The following is a 25,046-nucleotide window of genomic DNA, read 5'->3' on the forward strand; positions in this document are numbered from 1 at the left end:
ACGGACGTCTCGCTTCGGCCTTCAATCAAAACATTATCTTAGCTCTTTCTATCAGGCTTGTAATTACATTTGTATTATTGGAACGGGGGTTTGTTTGAGGGGAAAGTGGGCTTAGCTTTTAATTACACAACTGTTCCCCCGCTCCTTCAGGCTGAATGAATCCATTGGAAAACGTATTATTATCTTTGTTCGTTTTTTTTTCAACTAACGACTCTTGGCCAAAGTAACAAGCAGTCTTGTTACATAAGTGTTTTGGAGCGAGTGTTGGGTAGTGTAGGGTAGGGTAGGGTTGGGCCTCACTACCCTGGTCCCATCCCATCTTCACAGAGCTCTCTCTCTTTCTCTCTCTCTCTCTCTCTCTCTCTCTTGCCTTCTCTCTCTCTCTCTCTCTCTTTCCTTCTCTCTATATCTCTATCCCTCTCTCTTTTTCTCTCGCTCTCTCTCTCTTGCTTTCTATCTCTCTCTCTTTCCTTCTCTCTATATCTCTATCTCTCTCTCTCTCTCTGTCTCTCTCTGTCTCTCTTGATCTCTCGCTGTCTCTATCTCTCTGGCTCTCTCTGACTCTCTCTCTCTCTCTCGCCCTGTCTTTCGTGGGTGTAATTGGCTCCAGCTGTGAGGAGGAATTACACTAAGCCCTAACCCCAGCGCGTTTGGTTACTCGTCAGTGGGCCTGTGACGCTCAACATGTTTGGCAGGACATTGACAGGTCGGGTCGAACAGAAACAGGCTGGCACTAAGACCTGGTGTGGGAAAATAAAGCAAAATAACAATACGTGATATCATCAAATATTTGATAAAACATTTTATTTATTTACTGCTTTTTTCTTTTTTCTAGAAGTACACAGCTATATAAAAAAAGAGAAAATACAGGAGGTAAAAACAATAATACATTCATAAGCATACAATTGAAGGGGCAGAAAGAGGGCAGGTGAGTTAAATCTTAAAAGCCTTGATAGTATTTGCTTTGATACAACACAGAGTTTGACATCACACAGCAAACTGCCATCAAATCTGCGTCATCATAATGACGCAGATAAAAAAAAAGTCTGGCCGTTACTTGTTCCAACCACCCAGGACACCTGCTGGGGTAACTAGGGGAAATTATCGTCTGGATCGGTTGCCGCCTGCACGCTGTCTCCAATGCCGTCAAATTGGGAAACAAAACAAAACCTGATCATAAATTCTCCAGTAAAATGCAGAGGCTCCTGAGCTGGCCCAAAGCTCAAAAGACTGCCCGCCAAACGGAGGAGGAGAGGGGGGGTGAATGGAAAGAGGCTGAAGAGGGCTTGGTCTGTGGGTGCTGTGGGAATGTCTGTTCTCTGTCAGGCGTTGGTGGAGTGTTGTCTTCTCTCTGTCTTCGATTAGTTTGGAGTGCTCTGCTCTCTTCCTTTATCGCTAATCCCTATAAATAACTCCACGAGCGTCTCGTTAAACGTTTGCCACAGATTTATCACACACGTTTATTTAATTGTGTATTATTCCCTTGAATCTCAGCTGTAGTTGAAGCTGCGATACAGAGTTTTTACATTTAAATGTATAAACATAAATATGCATATTACATTTCAATATATGGGTTTATCTAGTTTCAATTCAATTTCCATCTTGTTATTCTATTGTGGTTGCAGTTGTTGAGGGTAGACTTTTTATGCAATGCAAAAATTCCTTTGGCCATGTTCTTACACAGGAAGGAACTGGGAAAAAATGTTGTTCTGGTCGGTTGAACTTACATAAGTGCATCTGGAAGAAAAATACAATGCACAAAGGACAAGAGGAATGTCGTCATTGTTATTTTATTTGTGATTTGGCCGTGATTAGGATCGGTCCTGAACGAAAGCACCATTGCAAGCATAACTCATTAGCTGTCCAACGCAAGTAGAACATAGTATTTATATATAAAATATAGTATATTTATAAGGGCTGCAGCCATTGTCATATCAGCCCATTAAGTTTTGCAGTCTCGAAAAAAAGAGCAGCTCGCCACTTGAACTCAATAGCAGGCTTCAACTGTGGCAGAATCTAATGTGGGCCGATTTAGAGAGAGCGGGTTAAAAACGGAAATCTCTGGTCTTTGTGGAATAGTGAGTAACTTTGGCCCCAGATCCCGGGTCCTGGCTCATTTGGTTTCGCTGCAGATCCAAGAGAAGGTTTCTGGTGTGAGCGAAGCGCCGTGCCAGGTCCCTGATGCACACTCGAGGGCTGCGGCTTTTGGGGGCCGCGGGGCCCGCTGCGACCCCAGCCAGTGCTGTCTCTACCAGGAAGCCCGTGGTGGGGGGGGCTGGCCACATGAGAGGCAAGGGAAGGGTTGGAAGGGTTCGTGGGTTGGTCGGGAGACTCAAAGGGCCCGGTCCAGAGGGCCGGAGCTAACAGACGACGTGCATCGGCCCTGTTCCCCGCCATAAACGCATCGCCTCAGGAAACGAGGGTGCGCAAAAATGTGTTCATGTTTTCCTGTTCCAGCGTCTTGTTCCAAAGCTTTGGTTACACTGCAGAGTATGATGCTTGGAGCGGGGAGGAAGGGAAACATTTTGGGTTGAGCTCCGGTCTGCTTACGTTGTACGGTGACTGTATTGGTTTATGTGCGCCCGCGGTGGGGGGGGGCGATACGGCCCCAGCTTCGCAGAGGGCCAGTAAAAGTGATTCATTATCTGCTTGGTCTACTTAAGAAAAGAATCATCCGGAGGAACGCAAATGGAACAGGCGCATTACGCCGAACCGGACACCTCTGAAACACAAGCGTTCTTTGTGGTGTCGTGTGGTGGCCTTTAAAATCAAGAGTCCCGTGCCTGTGCCCATGGATTAGTGGCCGCTGCATGGGTGCAGCCTATTTAGCAGGATTACACAGTGCCATAAAACAGAATAACATTCCTCCACCTCCCCTCGGAATGCAGCGCGGCTGGGACGCGGGTGGCCGGCCGTCATAGGGGTTATTATGTATGGGCTTATTACCGTGGTACCGCCACAATATTGGTCTGTATTTATGCAGGTGACGATCGCTAATATGGACACCACACAAAGTTGTTCATCTACACAGGGTTGGATCACAGTGAGTCTTGTTACTTTTTTAGTTTGGCTGTCAGAAGCGGAGGCCAAACCTCTAGTTCAGCAGTGCACAGCCTTTGGCTTTAGGCAGACTACTCGATTATTATCAAGGCCTTTCACAGACCGAGTCTTATGCAGACCGTAAAATAAGGATGGATAATGGTTATCCGTCTTGAATTATTTAAACATTTCCCACGGACCAGTTGCAGACCACAGGTTGGGAAAGACATTGTAGCCAGTGTTTACCCATACGTGTACAGCAGATGCAGATCATCCTGGCTATCTCACCTGATATCCATGCCAGAGCATTAATGTGCTAGGCCAGTGACTCACATGACCAGGGTTGGCCCTTATGTGTGATGCAGTCACAGTACACTCTGTACAGACAACACAAAAAAGTCTTCACCAAAAGTCTTTCTTCTTCAAACAAGACGTCACCAAGGAATGCACACGGTCATACTTTGTTACACAGTCCGAACACACAATAGGTTTAAGAGCAGTTTGTTTTGCAGACCACAACAGCGATACTTAGTGAACCTCCGTCACTAATTTCACGTATAGGTAAACATTGCCATCGGGAGGCCTCTGTGTACACTGGCTACTTCTACACAAGTGCAGTGGGAGGAGAGGGGGAGGGTGGAGAGGGGGAGGCGGGGGTGACCTGTGTCACATTGAGGGCTCGTTTGATCTTTGGTGGGGGGGGGGCGGCGGCTCGACTGCGTTTTGCCGCAAGAAGTGCCGTCAGTAGGAACTGACTCAGAGGTCAACTCTCTCCCGCCATTTGCTAATAAGCATGTTTGCTGGTTAAACATAGAAGCGGCTACCCCCTCATTAACTCAGCGCATGTTGAAGCCATTTGCCGACGCGAGGAAGCGCGTTGGTCCGCCACGCAATTCCCCCCAGGGAACCGCGCATGTATAAATAACACGCATGCGTGGGAGAATTGAACAACAAAAAAGAAAAATGGGAAGAGTGACATGCCAACCCTTAGTGCGAGGACACAACAGCAGGAATGACTTCAGACCGGCGAGGGCTGTGTAGGCACGGCAGGCACCGCCCAGGGCTCTGGTCGCTCCGGTGTTTGCATGTGTTGCCGATGCAGGAAGTGAAACTCTCATGCCGCTCCCTGATCGTCTTAGGTTTGCTCGAGGGAAATATTTCCTGGCTCCTGTCATCCGACCTCTTGTATCGTAGCAACCGCGTTGTCTACAAAATACCTCACTTCCCTGTTGATTACTCAGGTATTCACCGGTGAAGGCCAGGGGAGGGGAGAGGAGGGGCTGGAGTTTCTGGGCGTGGGCGGGACGGAGCGGGTCACTCAGCCAGCCGGCCAGCGAGGCAGTGCAGCCACAGAGCTACTGGGTGGCAGTCTTGCCTTGCATGGTGGGGTGGGCGGTGGCCCGGCTGCTCGGCATTGATGTCATCGCTCCCTGTTTGGCTCCTTGACTCCGCCTCCTCGGTCCCGCACACAGTTACAGCTTTTTTTAGGTGCTGTCACTCAAGCGCTGTCATGCAGCCCTGCCCCTTGCTGCTCCCCCATGTGTCTTTCTGTGGGTGTGTGTGGGTGTGTGTGTTTCTGTGTTGTGTCATTTTTCATTCGCTGGTCTCTCACACACACAGACACATATACACACACAACCGCACTAACACACACACCCATGCCCCTCCCTCGGCCGTGCTCTCTCGACTGACATGAACTTTGGAAGAGTCAAAGCTGTTCACTGTGTCCCTGCCACTGGGACTAGCCTGTGTGTGTGATTACTCTATTTAGTATCCAAAGGTTGGACACACACACACACACACACACACACACATAGATAGACAGCACCTCATCTCCTCCATGTGTTGTTCCCTGCTCAGGACAACCTCAACGTCTTCCTGAAAGCCTGCAAGAAGCTGGGATTAAAGGAAGCACAGCTCTTTCACCCAGGAGACCTGCAAGACCTCTCCAGCAGAGTGACAGTCAAGTAAGTGCAGTGCTTTCTTCCATACAGTGACCTCTACTGCTTCACTCAATTCCCTGTGGACCACACATAAGACATTGACTTCTTGGCTGACAACCCTAAAATAAACACATGACAGGGGTATATTGGAATACAACACTTCCTCGGGAGATTTAAGGTGATCTTCTCAACACCGTTCACAGGATTTCGTAAAACATGATCTGTTTACTCCAATTTGTAGTACAAATATGAGCTGTAGTAAAACCTGTGTAGGCAAACCTGTCTTGGCCTGAAAGTGACAGAGCGACTGTTTCACAAAATAGACAGAGCAGGCGCTGAGGCTCAGAGAGCATTTCACCCGTAGCGTTGGTTATCTCCTTTTTATTCCATAGGGGAAAGAACAAAGTCTGTTTCGGGAACGCTTCCTCGTTTTGCAGCTTAAACAAATGACCGCGTACTGTGATGTCAGTATTATCTGAATAAACAAAGCATGTGCAGGTTGCCAACAGCTGTAGGCTGGGTCATAAAGGGATTTCTCTTTTCAAAGGCAGAAGAAGAAGAAAGAAAGCAGAGAGAGGGGGAAGACGGGGAGTCGTGCTCGGAGCATTAACCGCGTGGGCGGCTGAACTGTGTTGTTGTAGTTTTAGTTTGTTTTGTTTGGTTGGTTTAGGTCAGTTGCTGTTATTCGTTTGAGTGTGAGTGCGTGCCGGGCCGGGTCACGCGCGGTATGTCACACAACCTGTTTATAGTCTGGCCACAGGTGTGCCCTCGGGAGACGGTGAGATGAGACAGAGCAGACCGAGCTCAGTGCACAATACGTCCGCTCGGACGGACTTCGCCATGGCAACACCCACACCAATGTCTAGGCCGCTATGCGGGCAGAAATATACATCCCATAATAGGGGCCGGGGCTGCTAGATACTGCTCAGCTCACGCACTTATTCTGTTTATTATTCAATCATAAAACCATTAGGGTGAGGTGGCAGGAGTAGTATTATCAGATGCTGTGTGTGCTTCATACTGGCAGTGTGCAATCTATCCTCAGACCCACCCAGGGCGCTGCGTGCGTGCTTCAAGAATTACCTAATTGCGCTGTTATGTTTATTATGGCCGCTCCTTGGATAAGTTGGCAGAACATCGCATGCCATCGTTCCCATGAGCCAACCCCATTGTCATTGCCCATCTCCACGGCGACTCCGGTGATCCTGTCCTCACCCTAGAAGCATCACGGGAGCCGCACTTAGACGTTGGAACACGCACGCACACTGAGATATTGTGAAGCTTTAAAGAAAACAAGCATGAGTGCCTGTTGGATCGCCACACCCTCGTCCCAGTCTGGCAGTATAGAGCGCTGAGAGATCAAATGGTTACATTAAACAGGTGATAATATAGTGAACATCATTAACCTCATCATGAACATCATGATAAATATATTTAAGCAATAGATCATGCCAGGCTGTGGTATGTGCTCATTATACCACTGTTAAGGGGCGTTGTCCGGCTCCGACGCGCAGCGGAGGGCCGGCGACCCCCTTCACAGTGGTATAATGAGCACATGCCACTGACTGAAGCTTTTATACAACGGTTACTGTTATGGCGAAACGAAAGTCATAGACACACTACATTTAAAAAGAAACCAAGAAAGTCAAAGTAGCCGTTTTATTAAAGAATACAAAAAAGTAGTCCCTCCTGGCTGCCGCTATGCATCGACAGTCGCGATGCAACACACATTAGCGTCCCTCCGAGAGAAGGCTCCGATAGAGCGGTTCGCCGGCAATTTATCCTATGGAGCAGTTCACTTGCCGTGTGCATAAGCTTCCGTTAGTCTCTCCATCGCCTTGCTCACTCCCAGAGTAACAACATTTACACCCTCTCCATCATCCAACATATGTTTTACTTTGTAACTTTCTACTTCCAGGCGCGGAGTGATATGCAAACTTTCACAAAATGATCGGGCGTCATAGCAGTTATGTATACGCTCATTATACAACAGTTGGGAACCAATCAGATCGCTGGATTTAGGTCCCCCGTTGTATAAATATATATATACTACAGGGTGAATATCATCCTAATGGTTTCACTCTTTGCGAATGACAGATCAACTCTGGATCTAACCTCATGACTGTACACAATAGAGTTAGCAGCCCTTGGGCAGAGAAACCACTTAGAAACCCTTTGATTCAACGCCGGCAGTCAACAAGGCACAAAAGATGCACGCATTGCTCTGTCGTTGACGAGGTAGTGAAACGTTGTCAAATGCAACATCGCAACTTGAAACTCTTTTATAGGGAGGGGCGTCGCAAGAGGACCCAGGGCTGGGTGGGGGGCAGTGGGTCCAGCCCGGTGACACTTCTCCCCGGGACCTGTCTGAGTGGCCAGTCTTGGCCGGGGCCGGCCAGGCTATTCTTAGTGGCCTGGAGAGACTGAGAGAGGGCCATGTGGAGGAGTGGGGTTGATATGGTGACAGAAGCCATTGCAGCGGAGCTTAATATAGATGCCGTGTCCTCCAACACCCCCTAAAACCAACCTCAACCCCCACCACCCCCACTGGGAACATTCTCCTTCCGATCTGGATTGTGGAAGCGCACACGCTTGGGTGTGTTTACGTGTTTGTTGTCAGGACATTAATGGGGGGGGTTGAGTGGTTTGTGGTGTTGTGTGTGTAATTGAGGCTTTTCCTCTGTGGTTGACTGGATGACACATGCAATGCGTATTCAAGAGTCAGAGACTTGTTTGTTTTTAGGTGCTGATGTGAAAACGTTTTGTGTTAGTTCCTACAGGCTGAGGTATGAATAAGTAAGTGAGGTGCAGTCGTGGTGGATCACTTTCAGTGGTTGGCTGAGTCGTCCCTCGCCATGTTATCTGTGGGGTCGGTTCAGTGGCCTGGGGCGAGAATGATATGAGGTTAGATGTTCAGCCACATGCACACTAATGAGGCCGTGTTGTGTTCTTGTTGTTGTTGTTGTTGTTGTTTTTGTTGAGAGAGAGGGAAGGAAACCTAAGACTCGAGATGAGTTGCCTCTATAATCTCAAACAGGGTTGACTGGAGATTCAGTCTAAACAAACAGGCTGGTTTGGAAAGTGACTATTATAAAGAGAGAGAGAGAAGGGGAGTGAGAGGGTAAGACAATTAGAGAAATACTGAGAGAGACCAATACACAACAATAGAGTGAAAACAAAAGAGAGAGAGGTCGAGAGAAACTGGGAGAGAGAGAGAGAGACAGAGGAAAGATCTGCGGTTTGTCTTTATCAGCAGTTTGTAACCGTGGTTTCAGTCTCCTAACCTGGTCTGACAGGTGTTCTGCTCTGTTTCTATGGGAGCCGCCTGTCCTTCTGTACATATCTCCTCAGTTAATCTTCTCTCAATTGATGTTAATTAGGACAGCTTTAAGAATAGTGTGATTAATTTTTATGAACTTTGAGCAAATGTAAATACTGTAAATCGCTATTAAAAAAAGTCGCTGGAAAAAAGTGACTGCCAGATGCCCTAAATGTAAGTCTGTGAATGTAATCAAAATGTCTGGTGGTTTTGGCTATTGATGGCTGTGGCTAGGTTCCTATGGAGGAGCGAAATGACGTACTGATAGTGGCTTAAATTGCCTCACTTAAGAAAGGTATTTAAACTGCAGGAACTTTACACTACTTGGCTGCAGGTATGCTGGCCGGCGGATCCTTTTCTTTATGTGTCGAAGATCACGTCGGGGAGCAACACGAGCTGGTACGGCCGTAAAACTCGGCAATGGCTCCGTGGTCACAACGGCCATAAAGTCTTTCGGGTGTCTGACCTTTGAGCTTTATTGGCTGCCGTGGTGTTGGCCCGACCAGGCATCTGCTCTGTGAAGTTTATTCCTCTATTGCTTTTCGAGACGGTGTTTTGTAACCAGCCCGCTGATAAACCAGATCCACCTATCACACACCCGCATGCTTTCCATATGAAAATCGGGGCGTGCATCATTACAAAACTGTTATGGTGGAGATACCAGCAGATTAGAGTAGGCGTGACCAACCATAAAGTATCCTCCACATCATCAGTTTGTCACCGAGCCGTACAACACGCCCCGTGAGCAGGCCTGCGTCGGGTCTGGCACCGCGGAGCCTGTGATTCACAGCGGGGCCAAGTTTGACCGGGTCTGTCTGCTGCCCAGGAAATGAGGGCCCTTGAGTACTGTGGATGAATCAGGGGCATCTGGAAGAACACTGTACCAAATAATATCGCCCTATTTGAACTGGTTCTTTTAATTGCTGCTTCTGGCTGACTTTTTGATAGCCAGCCAGTGAATATGGACCGGGCCTAACAACACATTCTGAAAAAAAAACATAAGGGCTTCAAGAATGTTTCCCCGGTCGCCCTCACAGTCAGCCAGTGAAATGACACTTTGACCTCTGTTCAGTCCGGTTTCTCCCAGAGTGAAAAGGGATTAGGTGGGGGGAAATTACAGTACAATGCACAAATCGTACACAGTAATTACCCTGTTACACACTGTACTGTTAGCCATTGAGGAATGCACATGCTTATTCAGCTTATTCTAGCTGTTGAGCTGCAAACCCCCCCCCCCCCCCCCCCCCCCCGCCGCCCCTCAAAAAGCCCTGTTCAGGATGCAAAGATACACATCTGCTCCACCTCCACTTACTTACTTAGGACAGAGGGGTCTACAGTTAGTCTTATACCCTGTTGGATAAACACTTGACATGGGTCTGGTTAGAATCACCATCATGGAGGTCATCTTAAGTACCGGTTTCTTCACTTTGCCCGTTGGTTCCAGTTCCGTGACTTCCAGTAGGTGGTAAAACAGCCCCCCTGCTGAGTCGTGGTCAAAGTCTGACCAGCATCCTTCGATTTAGCCAATCATTGACAGGAGCTGGAGTTTGTCCGAGCCTAAAGGCACTGGGGTTGGTGCTTGGATAATAACTCTTTGAGGACATTTGAATGACTGGAGGATTGGCTGTGTGGGTGTGTGGTTTGATTTGATTACGCAACCACATCACCAGTCATGTAAAAAAACACAAGTACTGTGTCTATGTGTTTCTGAGGAACTGGAAACTGTTCCCATCTTGCCCCTGGTTGATGTTTCATAAACATAGGAAGATTTTTTTAATTTAATTTTGTCCGATCTTAATGGCTCCAAGCAATGGATAGCGACAAAAAAATTATAGGCCTCTCCTCCAACCGCATCTCGCATCGATTCACTTTAATAACTGGAAATGTCACGTCACTCTCGCTTGTCGTAGGGAAACGGGTGAACCGTGGGTAGATGGTGAAACCAAACGGATGATGACGGAAAAGGCTCAATAAAACTCCCACACCGACACGCTCCATCCCTGGTTGTAAACGGCCGACACAAGGGTAATGTTTGTCCTTCCCAGATGACTGGAGATAGAAATGCCAGCCTCAACCTCTGTCCCCTGCCGACAGTGGTTGCACTGTGTTACGATAACGATGGCACAACCGTCCCCTGACACTGCCCTCAGTCACAGCCGACTGATTCTAACGGAACCAGCCCTTTTTGTGGTCCTGGCTTTAAGGGGTCAGGGTCAGAACGATTTGGTTTGTCTGGAGTCGGCCTCTTGCAGGCACGGCGGGGAGGGACCTAGGTTAGGGTTAGGAGAGGGACGGTTTGCAGGAAGAACGTTGGCAGAGGACATTCCTGGCGATGCGATGAATGCAGCAGAACAAGTGGTGTGCGTCGGACAGGTATGTAGACGAGCATGGACACACCCAGAGGAGGAAGGATTTCTGGTATTGGGTTGTCGAGGTCATCTCAGCATTATATCGTGAATGCATTATACATGATCAACCTTTGTCCTTGCATTGTTATCATGTCAAATAAAAGCCTTGCTGAGCAGCGATGATTTAATAGGTGACTAGCATGACATGAGCCACACCCCAGGGTGCGGCTCCACCCAAGTACAGGTGCAGGTTTGTTTCCTGGATTTAAATTTAGATGCTTCTCTTCATCTGTGTTGGAAAAGGCCAGTAGACAAACTCGAGTTGGTCTCATAGATGGCTTATCATAAGTAGGTTCACTGTCGCTAAGTGTCTTAAGAATTTGCATTACACCCTTCACACACAGTATAACATTGGCCCATCTTAATTATTATTATTATTTATAGTGCATTGGTGTTTTCTATTTTCTTTCTGTAAATAGGTTGTGTATTTGTGTATCCGTTTTGTATTTGTCTAGATTGGTCATGCTTGTGTTTTTGTTGTTTGTACCTTTTGTTCCTGGTGGGGCCTCTTGGACCAGATCAATATTGTAAATAAGAAACTGTTCTTAATGTTTTATCTGGAAAAATAAAGGTTAAAAAAAAAAGAAAAAAAGAAAAATTAAATAGAGGCTTGTGTTTCGTGTATTAGTGGGACACTGTTGTCCTCCACATGTTTCTGAATACTGAATACCGAAATACGAATGCAAATATTAGAGAGAGAAAAGTCAAGAGGAATTGTACCATTCATTGTGGTCAATAATATTGAGTTGGCACATACCTCGGTAGGAACAAGCACGATTATTTCTCAGAAAATCGACATTGGCTTGGACCTCTTGTGCGGTTCGGAGCTGTTATTGGTCGTGTGTGGCCTTCCTGCCTTTCCACCGTTCTAAAACTACTTTGTCAGCAGTTCAGTGTCTACTGAACTCCACAAGAATGTTACGGTTCAATATTTTTGCATTTTCATCTCAAAAGCAAACGGGGAGCAATGGAGCAAGCTCCTGGTTGAGCGACTGGCGGCTCGTCTCAACCTTTGACCTCTCCGGAGGTTTGGGTCTCGTGACCCAAAGATGAGCTTCTCTACTTATACTGTTCTGTCCACCATAATATTTGTAGAAACACATTAGCAGTAGTCATTTTTTTAGTCGAGGTGTGTCTGAAGTCTGTGGAGTTGAAGCTACACTAGGTAAGGGAAACATACACATACACAAATAAATCACGCACACACAGAATCCTACTGTCCTAGCGGGCCTTTTCATTGTGTTTGCTTAATATCTGCTTGTTATTCTACTGTGTTCTTCCATTGACCCTGTGATCCACTGTTACAAAAAAATAAATAATGGATGGCTTTATTGGTGATTCCCGGTGCTCATATGAGGACTCAGCTGATGTCGGTCTGCTACGGCACAGTCTGGAGGCACGGCGGGGCAGAGAATAACCCTCTTTATATTCTCTTGAGTTCAGCTTTGACCGCCAACCATAAATTAGCATTAGGTAACCAGCTCTGTGGCGCTCCGGCCCTCCACTCTCCTCCCTTTCAGCCCAGAACACCACATCTGTATAATTGTAGACCTTGTGGCTGAAATCCAAATAACACAAGAGACGTCTTTTTTTTCTTCTTCTTCCAACCCTTTTATTGGTCCCATAAATCTTGCAAGATGTGGAACTTTTTTTTTAACATCTATTTCCAAATTCACTTTCGTCAAATAAACTCGGGCTATGTATGTGAGCTAGTAAAAGAGTGTGTGCGGCGGCTAGGGTTAGTAGCACGTAGTGAAATGGGGAGAGGGAGGCAGTGATGGAAAGCTTATAGCTTGAAGATTCAAATAATATTGCATTTCCACTCTTTTCTTTCGATCATCCGTTCTGTTTTCGTATGTGTTCTGCGATCTTGCTCAGCCGCTATAAATCACTTCCTGTGTATCCAAGACGGATCGTAGTTTGGCCTTGGTTCTTCCGGGCCGAATTCAACGCCAGAGGGACAACGGTTGAACCTAGAGACACCATTCCTCGTCTTGTGTTTACATACACTGTCTTTCCTTTGATGGAATCCGCTGCGTCTTTGTTGTCGAGTCACAAAACATGACACAGCCTCGAGTTGTTTCGAGTCCCCTGGGGATAAATAACGCACACGGCCTGGCGCGATGCATTGCATTCTGGGAAACAACCGGTCCCCAGAGGTTACGGGAGCGCTCGCAGGTGGCTACGGAATGTGTTAATGTTGTATTACTGCATGAGGGATATGTCCCAGCGCCGTGGCAGATTCCACGCAGCACCTCTAGGCTGTCGCCCGGCCGGGCTTTCAAAGGGCATTATCACAGTTTATAGAGACATCATAGAGGCTGTGTTTAGATATGATAAGGTCCACACAGTGTACATAAGGGGAAAGATTTATCAACATAGGGGTTAGGAATGCTTGGCTGCAGGAATTTAGCTTTCAGAGGGGGGCAGATTGGGATGACGTCCACCTGGGAAGGAGATTCTCTAGTCTTGTTATCTTCCATAGGCAGTTATTGTATGTTCTTTGGTCTTAAGTAGTATGTGTTTGTGTGTGTATATATACAGCATATGCATACTTTTATGCATACATATACATATATACAGTATATATTTACAGTATATATATACTATACTAGTCTGTAGCCTCAAAAGAGGAATTCAAACTGATATTCTGGGTTGGTTTGTTTGTGTGTGTGTTGTATGTGTGTGCTCGTTGTGTGTGATGTTGTTGTGTGAGGCGTTGGTGAGCTGGCAGTGAATGAGTTGGATTGTGCTCGGACTTTCCAGCTCATTCACTGCCACACACAGAGCCCTAAACGCACTTGCCATTATTTTATTGTTTTTTTCCAATGGCTTCTGTAATTAAATCGCTCTTTTCCCTTTTGTCTCTTTTCCTCTCACAGGCCACAAGAAACCAGTAGAAGACTAAAAAATGTGAGTGCAAAATAGTAGCACTGTCTTATGACAAATAAAAGCTCAGCGAGAATGCTTGGTGGATTGGTCCACCTATCAACTGTCACAAACTTTTTTTGTCTTGAATACTGTCCATTATAGTACTCACATCTTTTAACACAGTGTGTTAAAAGTATATATCTTCTACATATTTCCAGCTCTCTTAAATGTTTGCCACACAGGAAGTGAAGGGAAACATTATGTTTCAATTTTCTGCATCATAAGTCCCCCTATTTTTCATCACATGGATAGACAAATGTAGTCCCGAATGTAATCGACATACCAAAATAAAAGGACTAAAGACTGAAAGGGAATTTGATACAGAGATAGTGGCATGCTATGTTGACACTATCACACTGGCCCTGGCTCTTCCAGCAACGGTCTACCTGCTACTGTTTACACACACAAGCACACACACACACACACACACACACACACACACACACACGCACACGCACACGCACACGCACACACACAGACTAAACAGTAGAGGAGGATTCTGGATGGGGCTGGAAACAGGGCCATCACAGTAGTGGCTGTTGATAAGTGGTGACCTCCTATTAGTGCAGGGCTAAGGCAACAATCGGGCTGCGTAGCTCCGCACCACACATCACACTCATCAGCACACTGGGTAAGCTAAGCTAATAGGAAATAAAGCAATACTACACTGCTATAGAAGGCATTTATGCACACAAGAATTGCTAATTATAACATGATTGTTGTATGGAAGGTTCAAGAAATTTCCCCTGTGTGTCACCTGGTGCTAAAAGTTTACTGATACAATGCATGACTATTATAGCGTGAATGCTGTATTCAAATGTACTAGTGATAAATGATTATGTTCTTGTGTTCTTTGGCCCTACAGGTGCTGATCACCATTTACTGGCTAGGAAGACAAGCCTTCTATGATTCCTTCTATGATGGACCTAACTTAAACCTCAAGTCTTTCGAGGGATTACTGGGAACAGCACTGTCCAAGGTAAACAAAACAAAAAATGTCAGCCCATCTGTCAAAGCAAATCACGTTTATGTTTTCTCGCTTTCGTGCCGAGGAGGACTTATCCAAAATAACTAAATATCAATATCTTGCCAGCTAAATCCTCTTTCACAGCCAAAATGTGTTGTGTAGTTCTGTATCCTTCCTGGTATGTAGACTATGTTTGAAGGAAAGATTCTGATTGGATGAGATGGAGGGGGGGCCTCAGAATACCGGCCGCTGAAACCAACTTAGCGTTGTTAAGTCATAAGTAACCTGATCCCTTGACTCAGCTATTTTACTCCTGTTTACAGCAGCACACACAGGTCACGATCGCAGATGGGTTAGATTTCATCTCATCCTATTAATTTCTACCTTGAGGAAGCCTTTGTAATACCTCAACTACGGTAAATATTGAAGATAGGTGAAATCGGCGCCAAAAAAAAAACATTTCCTCGGGAAGTGTCGACTGCTAGATTAATGACTCTACTCCAGTGTTACTCTTATCCCACCTGTAATTCACCTGGCTTAAGGGGCTTCAATAACAGCAGTGGCTCAAGACAGTCAAGTCTGTTTATGTATGATTACTTGTGCTTACCTATGGCTTATCCACGATAATCTAACTTCACTCAATTCCACCTTCTGCCAGTGTTCAGAGGTGTGGTGGATTTGTCCTCTGAAAGAGGCTGACAGGTTTCCGCACGCATGCAGCCACTCAACGCCGTTCAGCGCCAGGTGTTGTTTATGTTTCGACGGGGCGTACTCTGTTGCCGTTGAATTGAGACATCTCGACTTGCCCTGAGCAAGAACCTGCTATTGATTCAAGCGACGCGATGTTGAATGGGAATCACAGCGGGTGGGGTGGTTTCAACAGCAGCGGTTGGGTCCGTCGTAGCTGGCGTCAGGCAAACTCTTGTTTATTGCAACCGCGTGATGGCGAGACTGCATGACTTAGCACTTAAAACTATTCAGACTCTCTGTGGGAGATCTCACACTCACACAATCAATCACCCGTTAACTCGCTCAGGAGGTCCTCCTCGCACAAAGTGAGGCGTAAAGCATATTATTTCCAGCCTATGTTGGCTGAAAATGTTAAAGAAACGACGTGTGTGTGTGTTTGTGTGTGTTGCTTTGTGTGGCTTTTTGGTTGTGTATGTGATACATTTGGGTGTATGTGTATACACGTGCCTCTGTGTGTGTGTGTGTGTGTGTGTGTGTTTACAATCTTCTTTGTGTGTGTGGGTGTGTGTTTGTATGTATGTGTGTGTGTGTGTGTATGTGCTTAACGGCATGTGTATGTGTGTGTGCTTATGTGCATGTTTATGTGTGTGCTTACGTGCATGTGTGTGTCTGTGTATGTGTGTGGCAGGCTCTAGAGGAAGGTTCTAGCCCGAGGAGAAGCAGTGTGAGAGACAGCGGTTTTGGCGACAGTTGGTACTCTGACCGAGAGGAGCTGTTCCAGCTGAGAGGAGGAGGAAGAGGAGGCGAAGGAGGAGGAGAAGGATACAGTAAAGAGGACTCCTCAGACAGCCTAGACTCCCTGGGCTCGCGACCCCACAGCATCTCGTCTGACGCCACCCTTAAAGGGAGTAGCGAGGGTAGGAAGACACACACACACACATACACTCGCGTATGCACATATGCACATGTCGATCGCACACAGGCAAGCACACACACAAACACACACAAAACTGTGTTCTTGGGTTGAACATTCGTGAGAACACACACAGAAACACTTACACTCTCATAGACAGTCCTGTACGGTCCCACACATGCTTGCCTTCGGACGCCCACAGGCACCTGACAACACAGTTTTTCTGCTCTGTTGAACTTCAGTTGCCACAGTGTGTGTTTTTCTCTGTGTGTGTTATTTGAGAGTAGGTCTTCAAATAAGCATGTGCACTTTTGCTCGTTGGCAATTAGTTGTGTTGTTCGGACACTGTGTTCTGGGCTAAATGTAGTTGTATTTATTTGTATTGGATATTTATATCTAGCTCAGTACTTTTGTGAATGGGGATGCAGGCTAGAACTTGTATAGGGATGTAATATTTGTACATGTCTACCGCCCCCTAGTGGAATGTTATTGTAATGGAATATCCTTGGTACAACTGTGGCTATCCACACCAAAGATAGATAGAAAGATGCAAACAATGTAAATGTTATAGCATGCAGCGATATCAGTCCCTTGTCTTAGGAAGGATGAGGTAGGGTGAGAACAAGGAACTCCGTCCCAGCGGGGCTTGGTCAGGAGGCCGTCAGTGTGTAATTACAGTCGCCTCCACCTACCTACCCCTGTGTGAGGGGCCAGTGAGACATTCCACAGGTTTCCACATGAGCTTGTAAACGATGAGGCCCCGGGCCCCTGCTCTAAGCCCCCGAGCTGCCACCGAGATCTGAGCTCAGGGCAGCAGACACCTCACTGGAACCTTTACCTCTGCACAACCCCTGCTTGTCCTGCTACTACGACACTGCACCCCCCACCCCAGCCCTCCGACCTCCTCCCCTCTTTTAATGGTCTAACACAAGTTTTCGCTTGTTGTCAATGTATATCCCCCCGCCCCCCAGACCACGCCATTGGCTGATTGCTGTCCAGCCCCCAGACCACAGCCCCAACTTTAATGCCTATGATAATGACAAAAATGACCACTTTGGCCACAACAGCATATCGCTTGGTTTCATATATTTGTCGGCCATTATTCCTCAGACCACACACAAGATTCTAGCACCTTTAACGGCAAAGCCTGTGATTGCTGAGATCACCTATTGCTTAGTTTTAACTGTTTTGGATTTGACTTCAATTTGTAATCACATTTATTCCTTTCTTTCCTGCAACTTTTTTGACCGCATTACACGCGACTTACAACCTTTCAGAATCAGCTAATTGGACGACACACATGCCGTTTATTGCGCAGCCCTAACGAAACGCCATCCTCCCCCACCCCTCAACCTCCAACCTCACCCTCCAGGTTGGTGCAGCGACGCTGAGGCCGACCCCGTCTGCGTCACCATGACGACCAACAAGGACAGCCTCAGCTACCGGCGCTCGCTGACGATGCAGCCCAAGCCTGTCGCCCAGTTCAACCAGTTCCTGCCCTCTAAGGACAAGCCGTCGGGCTACGTCCCAGCGCCGCTGCGCAAGAAGAGGGCGGAGCGCAACGAGGACAACCGCCGCAGCTGGGCCAGCCCCCTGTACACCGAGGAGGACGGCACCTTCACCAGGTACGGTCAGCCGGGGCGGCCCGTGCGGAACGCCACAGCGGTCACGGCTGTGGTTTACACACACAGGTGTGTTTGTGTGGTGTGTTTGTGTGTGCGCGTGTGTCCCTACCGTGACATGGCCCTGTGATCCTCGATGGGGGGTGGTTATTCATTTATTTGGACTCAACAGAGTACAGGTCCCGATCTGGTCCAAGGTCTAGTGACAGAGTTCAGGGTCCATCACACACCAGTGCGTGTGTGCGTGTGTGCGTGTGTGCGTGTGTGTGTGTGTGTGTGTGTGTGTGTGTGTGTGTGTGTGTGTGTCTGTGTCTGATTCCAGCCCCCCCGGAGCTTCTTCGAGGCCATTCCGTGCCTTAACCTCAACTTCCTATCGTTTTTCTTTTTGCGTTGTTGGTGTCTCTGTTGTCGCCGTCGTTGTTGTTCACGTGCCATCTGTGATCACCTCTGAACGCCGCACGGATTGGGCGATCTCAGCCAGAGTGCGGCGGGCCCCTCCCAGACGGACTCTGACCCCACGTGGACGTACGAGTGCGGCGGGAGCAACAGCGACTCTGACTCTGAGCGGCCCGACCCCGACCTGGTGCTGGACGACCTGGCCAGCCGGCGCTTCCACAGCCCCTCCTCGGCACCGCCCACCAACTTCGCCATGCCCATCAGCCCGGTGACAGGGGGGCGGGGGTCGCCGACCGGCCCCAGGGTGGCGGGGGGGCCCAGGGGGGACCCCTGTGATGTGCAGGTCCAGGGGGTGACCGGCGTCAGGTCAGAACAACGCACTGCAAGAGCGTGACTCTTGGATGTGTCTGATGATGACGAGGGTGATGAGGATGAGAGCAAATCAGCGCTTTTTTATGCCCTGAGTTTGCATGGTTACCGGTAACCATGGTGACGCTTGAGTGTGCCGCGTCTCTAACCAAGCGCCGAGTTTTTGCTGTTGTGATTTTTTTGTTGAGTTTTCTTTGCTCGCAGTTTGATTGCTTGATTGTCATTTGGGTTGTCTGGTTTTGACAGTCTGCCTTTGCTTGTTTATAAACCAGACTTTTTTCGTTTGCCTGCTATGGAACAGAAGGTCTGTACAGTGATTGATTTGCAGTCAGCAACGCGGCTCCTGGAATCATGGTCATGCTTCTTTTGCATTTTGGTTGGAGTTTTGAGTTGAGATGTTTGGCTAACCCGTCGAATCAGAGAATGGTGTTTTTGTACTTTTTGTGTTTGTCGATTCTTTTGGATCGTGTCTTGCGCTCAAACATCGAGACGCCCTGAGCGATCCTCTTGCTGTGGCCATGGCTTGCTGTGCTTGCGACATTGTTTGACTTTTGGTTTGACTGCTGGTTTGACTTCTGGTGTGACCGCTGGTTTGACCGCTGGTCTGACCACTGGCATGAATACTGGTCCGTCTCTCGAAGCAGCAGCGGCCCCAGTGCGCCGGCCCCGGCGCGGGCAGACCCCCGCCGGCCCCTCTCCGCCGACAGCCTCTTCAGAGACAGGTACGGTGACTCGGACGACGAAGACGAGGACGACGAGGAGGGCTACGCCGACCCCGTCCAGGATGACCTCTACAGCCGCAAGGTGGGCCTGGCGGGCCAGCCCGCGGGGGCCGCCCCCTACGACAAGTTCTTGCCCAAGTTCTGGACCCCCGAAGAGGAGGTGCACATCCAGAAGATCAAGATGGGCTCCCAGAGGCGGCCCTGGTACAGGAAGATGCAGGGCTTCAGGTGTGTGAGGGCACCCCCATCCGGCAGGGCGGCAGAGAGCCGCAACACGCCGCTTCTCTCTGAGTAGATGCTAGTCGAAAAGCAACAAACACATTGTCTTTTGTCTTCCTTGTGAGAAATCCTCAAATACATCAGTTGATACACAGCCAGGTCATGTGGCTACACACATGCACACGCGAAGGATTAGATGATTTACAGTCAACTTCCTCCCCCTCTATTTACAAGTTTGCATGATTTATAATCAACACTCCATAATCTTCCTAACTGGTCTTAACTATTCAACTGGGCTTTGGTGAAATTTCTGTATTTCTGTATCTCTTCATCTGACTTGTGTTTTTTCTGTCTTCCTTTCTTCCTTTCCTTCTTCCTGTCTTTTCCCACCGGGCTCTAACTCTCCCTCCCCCTGCTCCGCCTCTCCTCCCTGCGGCCTCCCGTCCTGCTGCTTGGCGGCGGTAGCCCCAAGAAGTCGGCCTCTTCCTCTGACGAATCAGACAGTGATGTCAGTCCCTGGCTGTCCTCTGGCCACTCCCCCTACGGCCCCTCCCCCTCTCACTCCCACACCCCCGACGCCTCCTCCAGCACCACCCACGTGGTGGGGAAAAGGTCTATACAGCTGCATGACTGTGGCAATGCCGGGGCGGTCTAGGACCCCTTCCCTTTACGCCATCCATACGTCTTTTTGAAGGGCCCCTAAGGGCCCCGCGTGCCTGCTGAACTCTCTAACACGCTAACGGCAAAGTACGAAATCAAGGTGTTGGAAACTTGTGCTAACATGCCTAATAAAGCAACCCGCTTGTGTCTCCTTTTCATCTTTTACTGAATTGAAGCAAAGTATTTATAGCAGACTTTTAAAGGAACCAGCAATGCAATGTCGATACTGCCAGTAGGCATTGTGATTGTGAAATCCTCGTTTGATAAGCCTCAGGTTGAACCAAATTTGACCTTCTTTCTTTACTGCTGGGTTCTCTTCGTCCTCCTTTTCCTGCTCTTTCTGTGATCTGTATCACATGCATGCACTCATTCATCTCTCTATCCTTTTCTCTCTTTCTCCTTTCTGCCCACCCTCCAGTCTGCACACTCCACCTCACACCTCCCCACCGCCCCCCAAGATTCAGCTCCCTAACACCGAGTGCACCCCTCCGGTGTACGCCCGCATGGACCCCACCTCGGGGCCCAAGCTGATCAAATGTGTGCGGCGGCCCCTGCTGGGCCGTCAGGACCCTAGGGAGCCCCCGGACCTCGTAGACTATGAGGCCCTAGCCCCAGACCTGTCCAACGACGACATGTTTAGCAGGCGCACCCAGGCCTTCCAGTCCAACCCGGACATGGCCATGCTGAAGACCCAGCTGAGCCCCAGCCGCACCCGCCGCCACCTCTTCTCCTCCCAGCCGGAGCTCAACATCGTGACCCAGGCCCACGTCCACCGGGGCTGCCGCCTGCCCGCCACCCAGGAGACGGAGCCCACGTACCCGGACATCGAGCAGGACGACGTGGTGTTCCGCAGGGCCAGCCTGGAGCAGGCCCAGCGGCGGCGCCCGCTCTCCGGCGCGCCCGACAACTACGCCCCCATGCCCGTCCCCGAACCCTGGGCCCTGCCCCCGGACCTCCAAGCCCGGCTGCTGTGCCCGCCGTGCCCCCTGGTCCACCAGAAGGCATCCCAACGACAGAGCAGGCTGGCCATCACGAAGAAGGCCGACCCCGTGAACGATGACATGCTGGTGCGGAAGCTGGGGGCGTGTTCGGACGGGGTCGCGCGATCGCTGTCCGTGCCCTCCGTGCCGGCGGCGTGTAGCGAAGGCGACCTCCGCAAGTGGCGGGAGATCCGAGAGTCCGGTCAGCTGAGGTTCAAAAAGAGGCTTATGGTGGAGAGGCTGGCCGCTATGAGGATGTAGATCCGGGTCCGATTTCACAATGCCCGTCGGCTGGTATTCCTGCCGTGATGTTGTGTACTATTTCTCATTCATTTCCGAGTTCATTTTTCCTGTTGCCGCGTGTTGAACGGTTCGGCCTGAAGGTTGTAGTGGTGTACATTGAATGTCGGCGTGGCGTTATATTGGTGCTATTATGGTTCCTAACGCCTCGTGAGGGATGAACTTCCCCCTTATTCAGGGGAACTCCAGATTGTCTGAACATTTCGTACAGTGTACACAGAGGTGCTTGGACATTCCCAGCGTCTACGTGTTTTCATTCTCTGGTGCCAAATGTTTGATCTTGCATGGAGGTGCTTTTTCCAGGTGTGGTCAGCGGTATGGAAGGCCTTTTTGTGACACAAAGGTTGACAGGTTGAATGTGAAGGCCATGCAACATGAACTATCACAAAAAGACTACACTCTCAATAACAACTTAGTTTGAATGTGTTTATCCACAAGAGATGCATGGATTGCTTTCTCAGCATAAGCTTTTATGCAGAGTTACCATCGGAAGATAGGCGTGGATATCTGTTTGACCCTTTCTTTCGGTTTTGGTTTTGATTTTGTTTTGATTGGCGTTTCTTTCACCCTTTTTTTGTGTTTTTTCTGCAACTTTGAAAATCTTTCTCTGACCTTAATAAAGAAAAGCCAAGCTTCAAAGTGTATTGTGATGGAATGCTCCCAAACACACCACCACAGCAGCCTGCGGAGTAGGGCAGGATGAGCAGGATGTTCCCAAGTTGCTCCGTTACCAAAGGAACTTCGCACAGACATGGAAAGCTGACAGCTCAATGGATAGAAAATGAAAAATAGCCTAAACTCTAACCCAGGGCATGTCTCAGGAACACTCCAACGCAGTAAATAAAGTGCTCACTGTCGACACTTCATAGCGACTTGGCAAAGCATCTATCCCTCCAAGATCACAGTTAATAATGAAAATAACAATCACACTCAAGGCTAGGCCGAGGCTGTCTAGATTGACTTGGCCCATGGCAATATCATGTGTTCAGTATAACCTTTACGTTTTATAAAAGCTGCAGCTGTTGCAACCCCAAAAATTACGTCTGCACACCCCCCCAAACAAAAAGCAGATGAAGGGAAGTCCATACAGTTAGTTCGGGTCTACTGCGCACAGAATTGAAAAGCTATCTTCTGAAAACAACTCCACCAAGAGTTTCTGTGTGTATCTTCGGTCTCCACTCTACGTTGGATTCTGTGACAACCACCAAGGCAGTGGCGGGGACAGCTTTCCCTGCATTCATCCTTCCCGTGGTGGGGGTGCACGGCTGTACGTAGCCCCCCCACCACAGGCCCTCCTAGTCGGGGTCAGTCCCCAGACATCTGCCTGACTGCCTTTGTCTATGTGGTTCTCTCCGGTTTCATAGACTTCCGAGGAGTGACGACGGTAGTGACGGGTGAGTTGATGCACGGGCGCAGGAATGTGGCACGTCAGGGTTGGCTCTTTTCCACACAGCCTCAACCCTCCTACCCCCCGCTTTGTGATGCTGCTCCCTCTCTCTCTCTCTCTCTCTCTCTCTCTCTCTCTCTCTCTCTCTCTCTCTCTCTCTCTCTCTCGTTATTTCTCTAACTCTCCAACTCACCCACTCTCTCTCTAATTCTCTCTCTAACTCTCTCTAAGTCTCTCTAACTCATCCTCTCTCTAATTATCTCTGTAACTCTCACTCTAACTCTAATTCTCTAACTCTTCTCCCTCCCTCCCTCTCTCTCTCTCTGCATGCATTGCGCTGACACAGAACATTGTGGATTGTGTTACACAGGGCCTAGTTGGAGAAGGTGAGGGGTTGTGGGGGGGAGGGGTGACAAAGCACATTGCTCTACAAGCCCTATTGACAGAGCGGCATGAATGTGGGTGAACGAGTGAACGCATAACAACAAGCCGGCGGTGCTCCGTCACGCGGCCATGCTGCAGAATGTGTACGCTTGAGGCTGGGGGTTATCCGGGGCCAGCGTTCGCCAGCGCTGTCTGTGGTCCAAGCGCTTCACACAGGAGGTCTCAGTCGTCCCTGAACCCCCCGACCGGTGAGTGATGAGGGGTGGTTTCGGTCGGACCCCCATAACGCCATGGAGCCTGTCCGTGGATGGCGTGTTTTTGCGGTTTGGCATTAGGGTGATGTCTGTGAACACAGTGTGTACGGTGGGACACAGTGTTAACTAACCTGTTAAACTTTTCTGACTTTAAACTTGAACTCGGCGGCTGTTCGGGGCTTTTGCTACTCGTGTACTAATGCCTGGGTGATGCTATTTTCAGTCTCAACTGAGGTGTTTTGTATTATTAGGCTTATGCTGATGAAGTTCATGTTTATTGTGCAATAAATATGGATTCCATAGCAACGGGACTAAGTTCATTTTGGAGTGGCATTGACTACTAACACATATCAGTGCACATCCCTTCAGGTGCTTTGAGGAGCAGGGTCCATGCCACCCTCGACAGGGGATCTAAGTCGGGCATGAGGTCAACTGTGTCCGTCCTGTCTCCCCCCACCCAGGAGCAAGTCGATGAGCGACATTGTGGACCCGGCTGTGGTGAAACAGGTCTACCGGGAAGAGCTTAAGAAGGTCCAGGAGCAGGTGAAGGACAGCGACGACAAATGGCAGGATGTGAGTATAACCACCGCCTCATCAACCTTGAGGAATACGTCACCCCTACAGGATACGTGAACACGCCTTGGTCAGCCACACGCTGTTTCTCTGTCGTCTCTTTCCGCTTCTGCTGCTATTTCCTCCTTATTTCCTTATTTCCTCCTATTTATTTTTTCTATATCGTCTCCATCTTCCTCTTCTTCATCTTCTTGTTCATGTTCTTCATCATCTCCTTCTCCTTCTTTTTTTATTTCATCGTCTCCTATTTTCTAAACAGCTAAACGTGCCCAGTCTTGAACGTAAGACAGGGGAATTCTTGTTGAACGTACCATCTGTGACCCGAGAAGAAGAGTGCCGTAACAAAAGGGTGCAACACATCTAAGTCAGTCTGTATAAGTGGGGCACAAAGGGCATTGTGGGTAGGATGAGAGGTGTTTTGGAGTGGGCCCCAGTGTGCGGTTGGCCATCAGGCACCAGGAACGGGCTGCTCAGACAGAAGGCCAGAGAGAGAGGCGACAGACGCTGGGTGGTGCAGCACCGCCCTCTGGCTGTGAGCTGCCCTCATTCCCATAAGAAAAGTGGGTGGGCTAGAATGACCACCTGTATGTTCACATTCAAGTTACGCAATAGTTCACAACCTGGCAACCCTAGACTACCTTTATGCAGTCTTTACAGCGTTGGGCCTATCTTTACATCCTAGCTGACTACCTCCAGTCTTATTGCTGTGCACGTTGTAGAAGGGTTGCACGCATGTCTGTGGGTACTCTCGATGAATAGGGTCTCTGTCAAATGATGGTGTCCAAAAGCAGCATTTGGGTCACATTCGCAGCCCACAATACACTGGGGACATGAGCCAGGAGGAGCCTAAAGCACACAAGTAGAACACCTCACCAATCTCGCCCCGCGTCTATGTCTCTCTCTCTCTCTCTCTCTCTCTCCCTCTCTCTCTCTTTCTCTCTCTTTCTCTCTCTTTCTCTCTCTTCTCTCT

At 48.8% G+C, this 25,046-nt stretch overlaps 2 protein-coding genes across 9 annotated transcripts in view; both read left to right on the forward strand.

Annotated features, from left to right (window-relative positions):
- The window catches only part of lmo7a (LIM domain 7a), a 49,144-nt gene that overhangs the window by 12,347 nt on the left and 11,751 nt on the right, over positions 1–25,046 (forward strand). For 5 of the 8 annotated variants that reach the window (XM_060040713.1, XM_060040717.1, XM_060040716.1 and 2 more), the window contains 7 exons: positions 4,900–5,006; positions 13,592–13,622; positions 14,506–14,619; positions 15,986–16,214; positions 17,583–17,835; positions 22,843–22,872; positions 23,965–24,076. In XM_060040713.1, coding sequence (XP_059896696.1) covers positions 4,900–5,006; positions 13,592–13,622; positions 14,506–14,619; positions 15,986–16,214; positions 17,583–17,835; positions 22,843–22,872; positions 23,965–24,076 — 876 coding nt within the window. Of the gene's footprint in view, positions 1–4,899; positions 5,007–9,705; positions 10,675–13,591; positions 13,623–14,241; positions 14,272–14,505; positions 14,620–15,985; positions 16,215–17,582; positions 17,836–22,842; positions 22,873–23,964; positions 24,077–25,046 lie in introns of those variants that run through there. The other 3 variants (XM_060040719.1, XM_060040715.1, XM_060040720.1) reach the window with 3 other exon arrangements.
- LOC132449109 (LIM domain only protein 7-like) lies at positions 20,189–22,117 on the forward strand. The gene has a single exon (XM_060040721.1). It carries the CDS (start codon positions 20,555–20,557, stop codon positions 21,437–21,439), a length of 885 nt encoding a protein of 294 aa, XP_059896704.1. The 5' UTR covers positions 20,189–20,554; the 3' UTR covers positions 21,440–22,117.

Source organism: Gadus macrocephalus, chromosome 20 (assembly GCF_031168955.1).
Source record: "Gadus macrocephalus chromosome 20, ASM3116895v1".
NCBI classification, from domain to species: domain Eukaryota; kingdom Metazoa; phylum Chordata; class Actinopteri; order Gadiformes; family Gadidae; genus Gadus; species Gadus macrocephalus.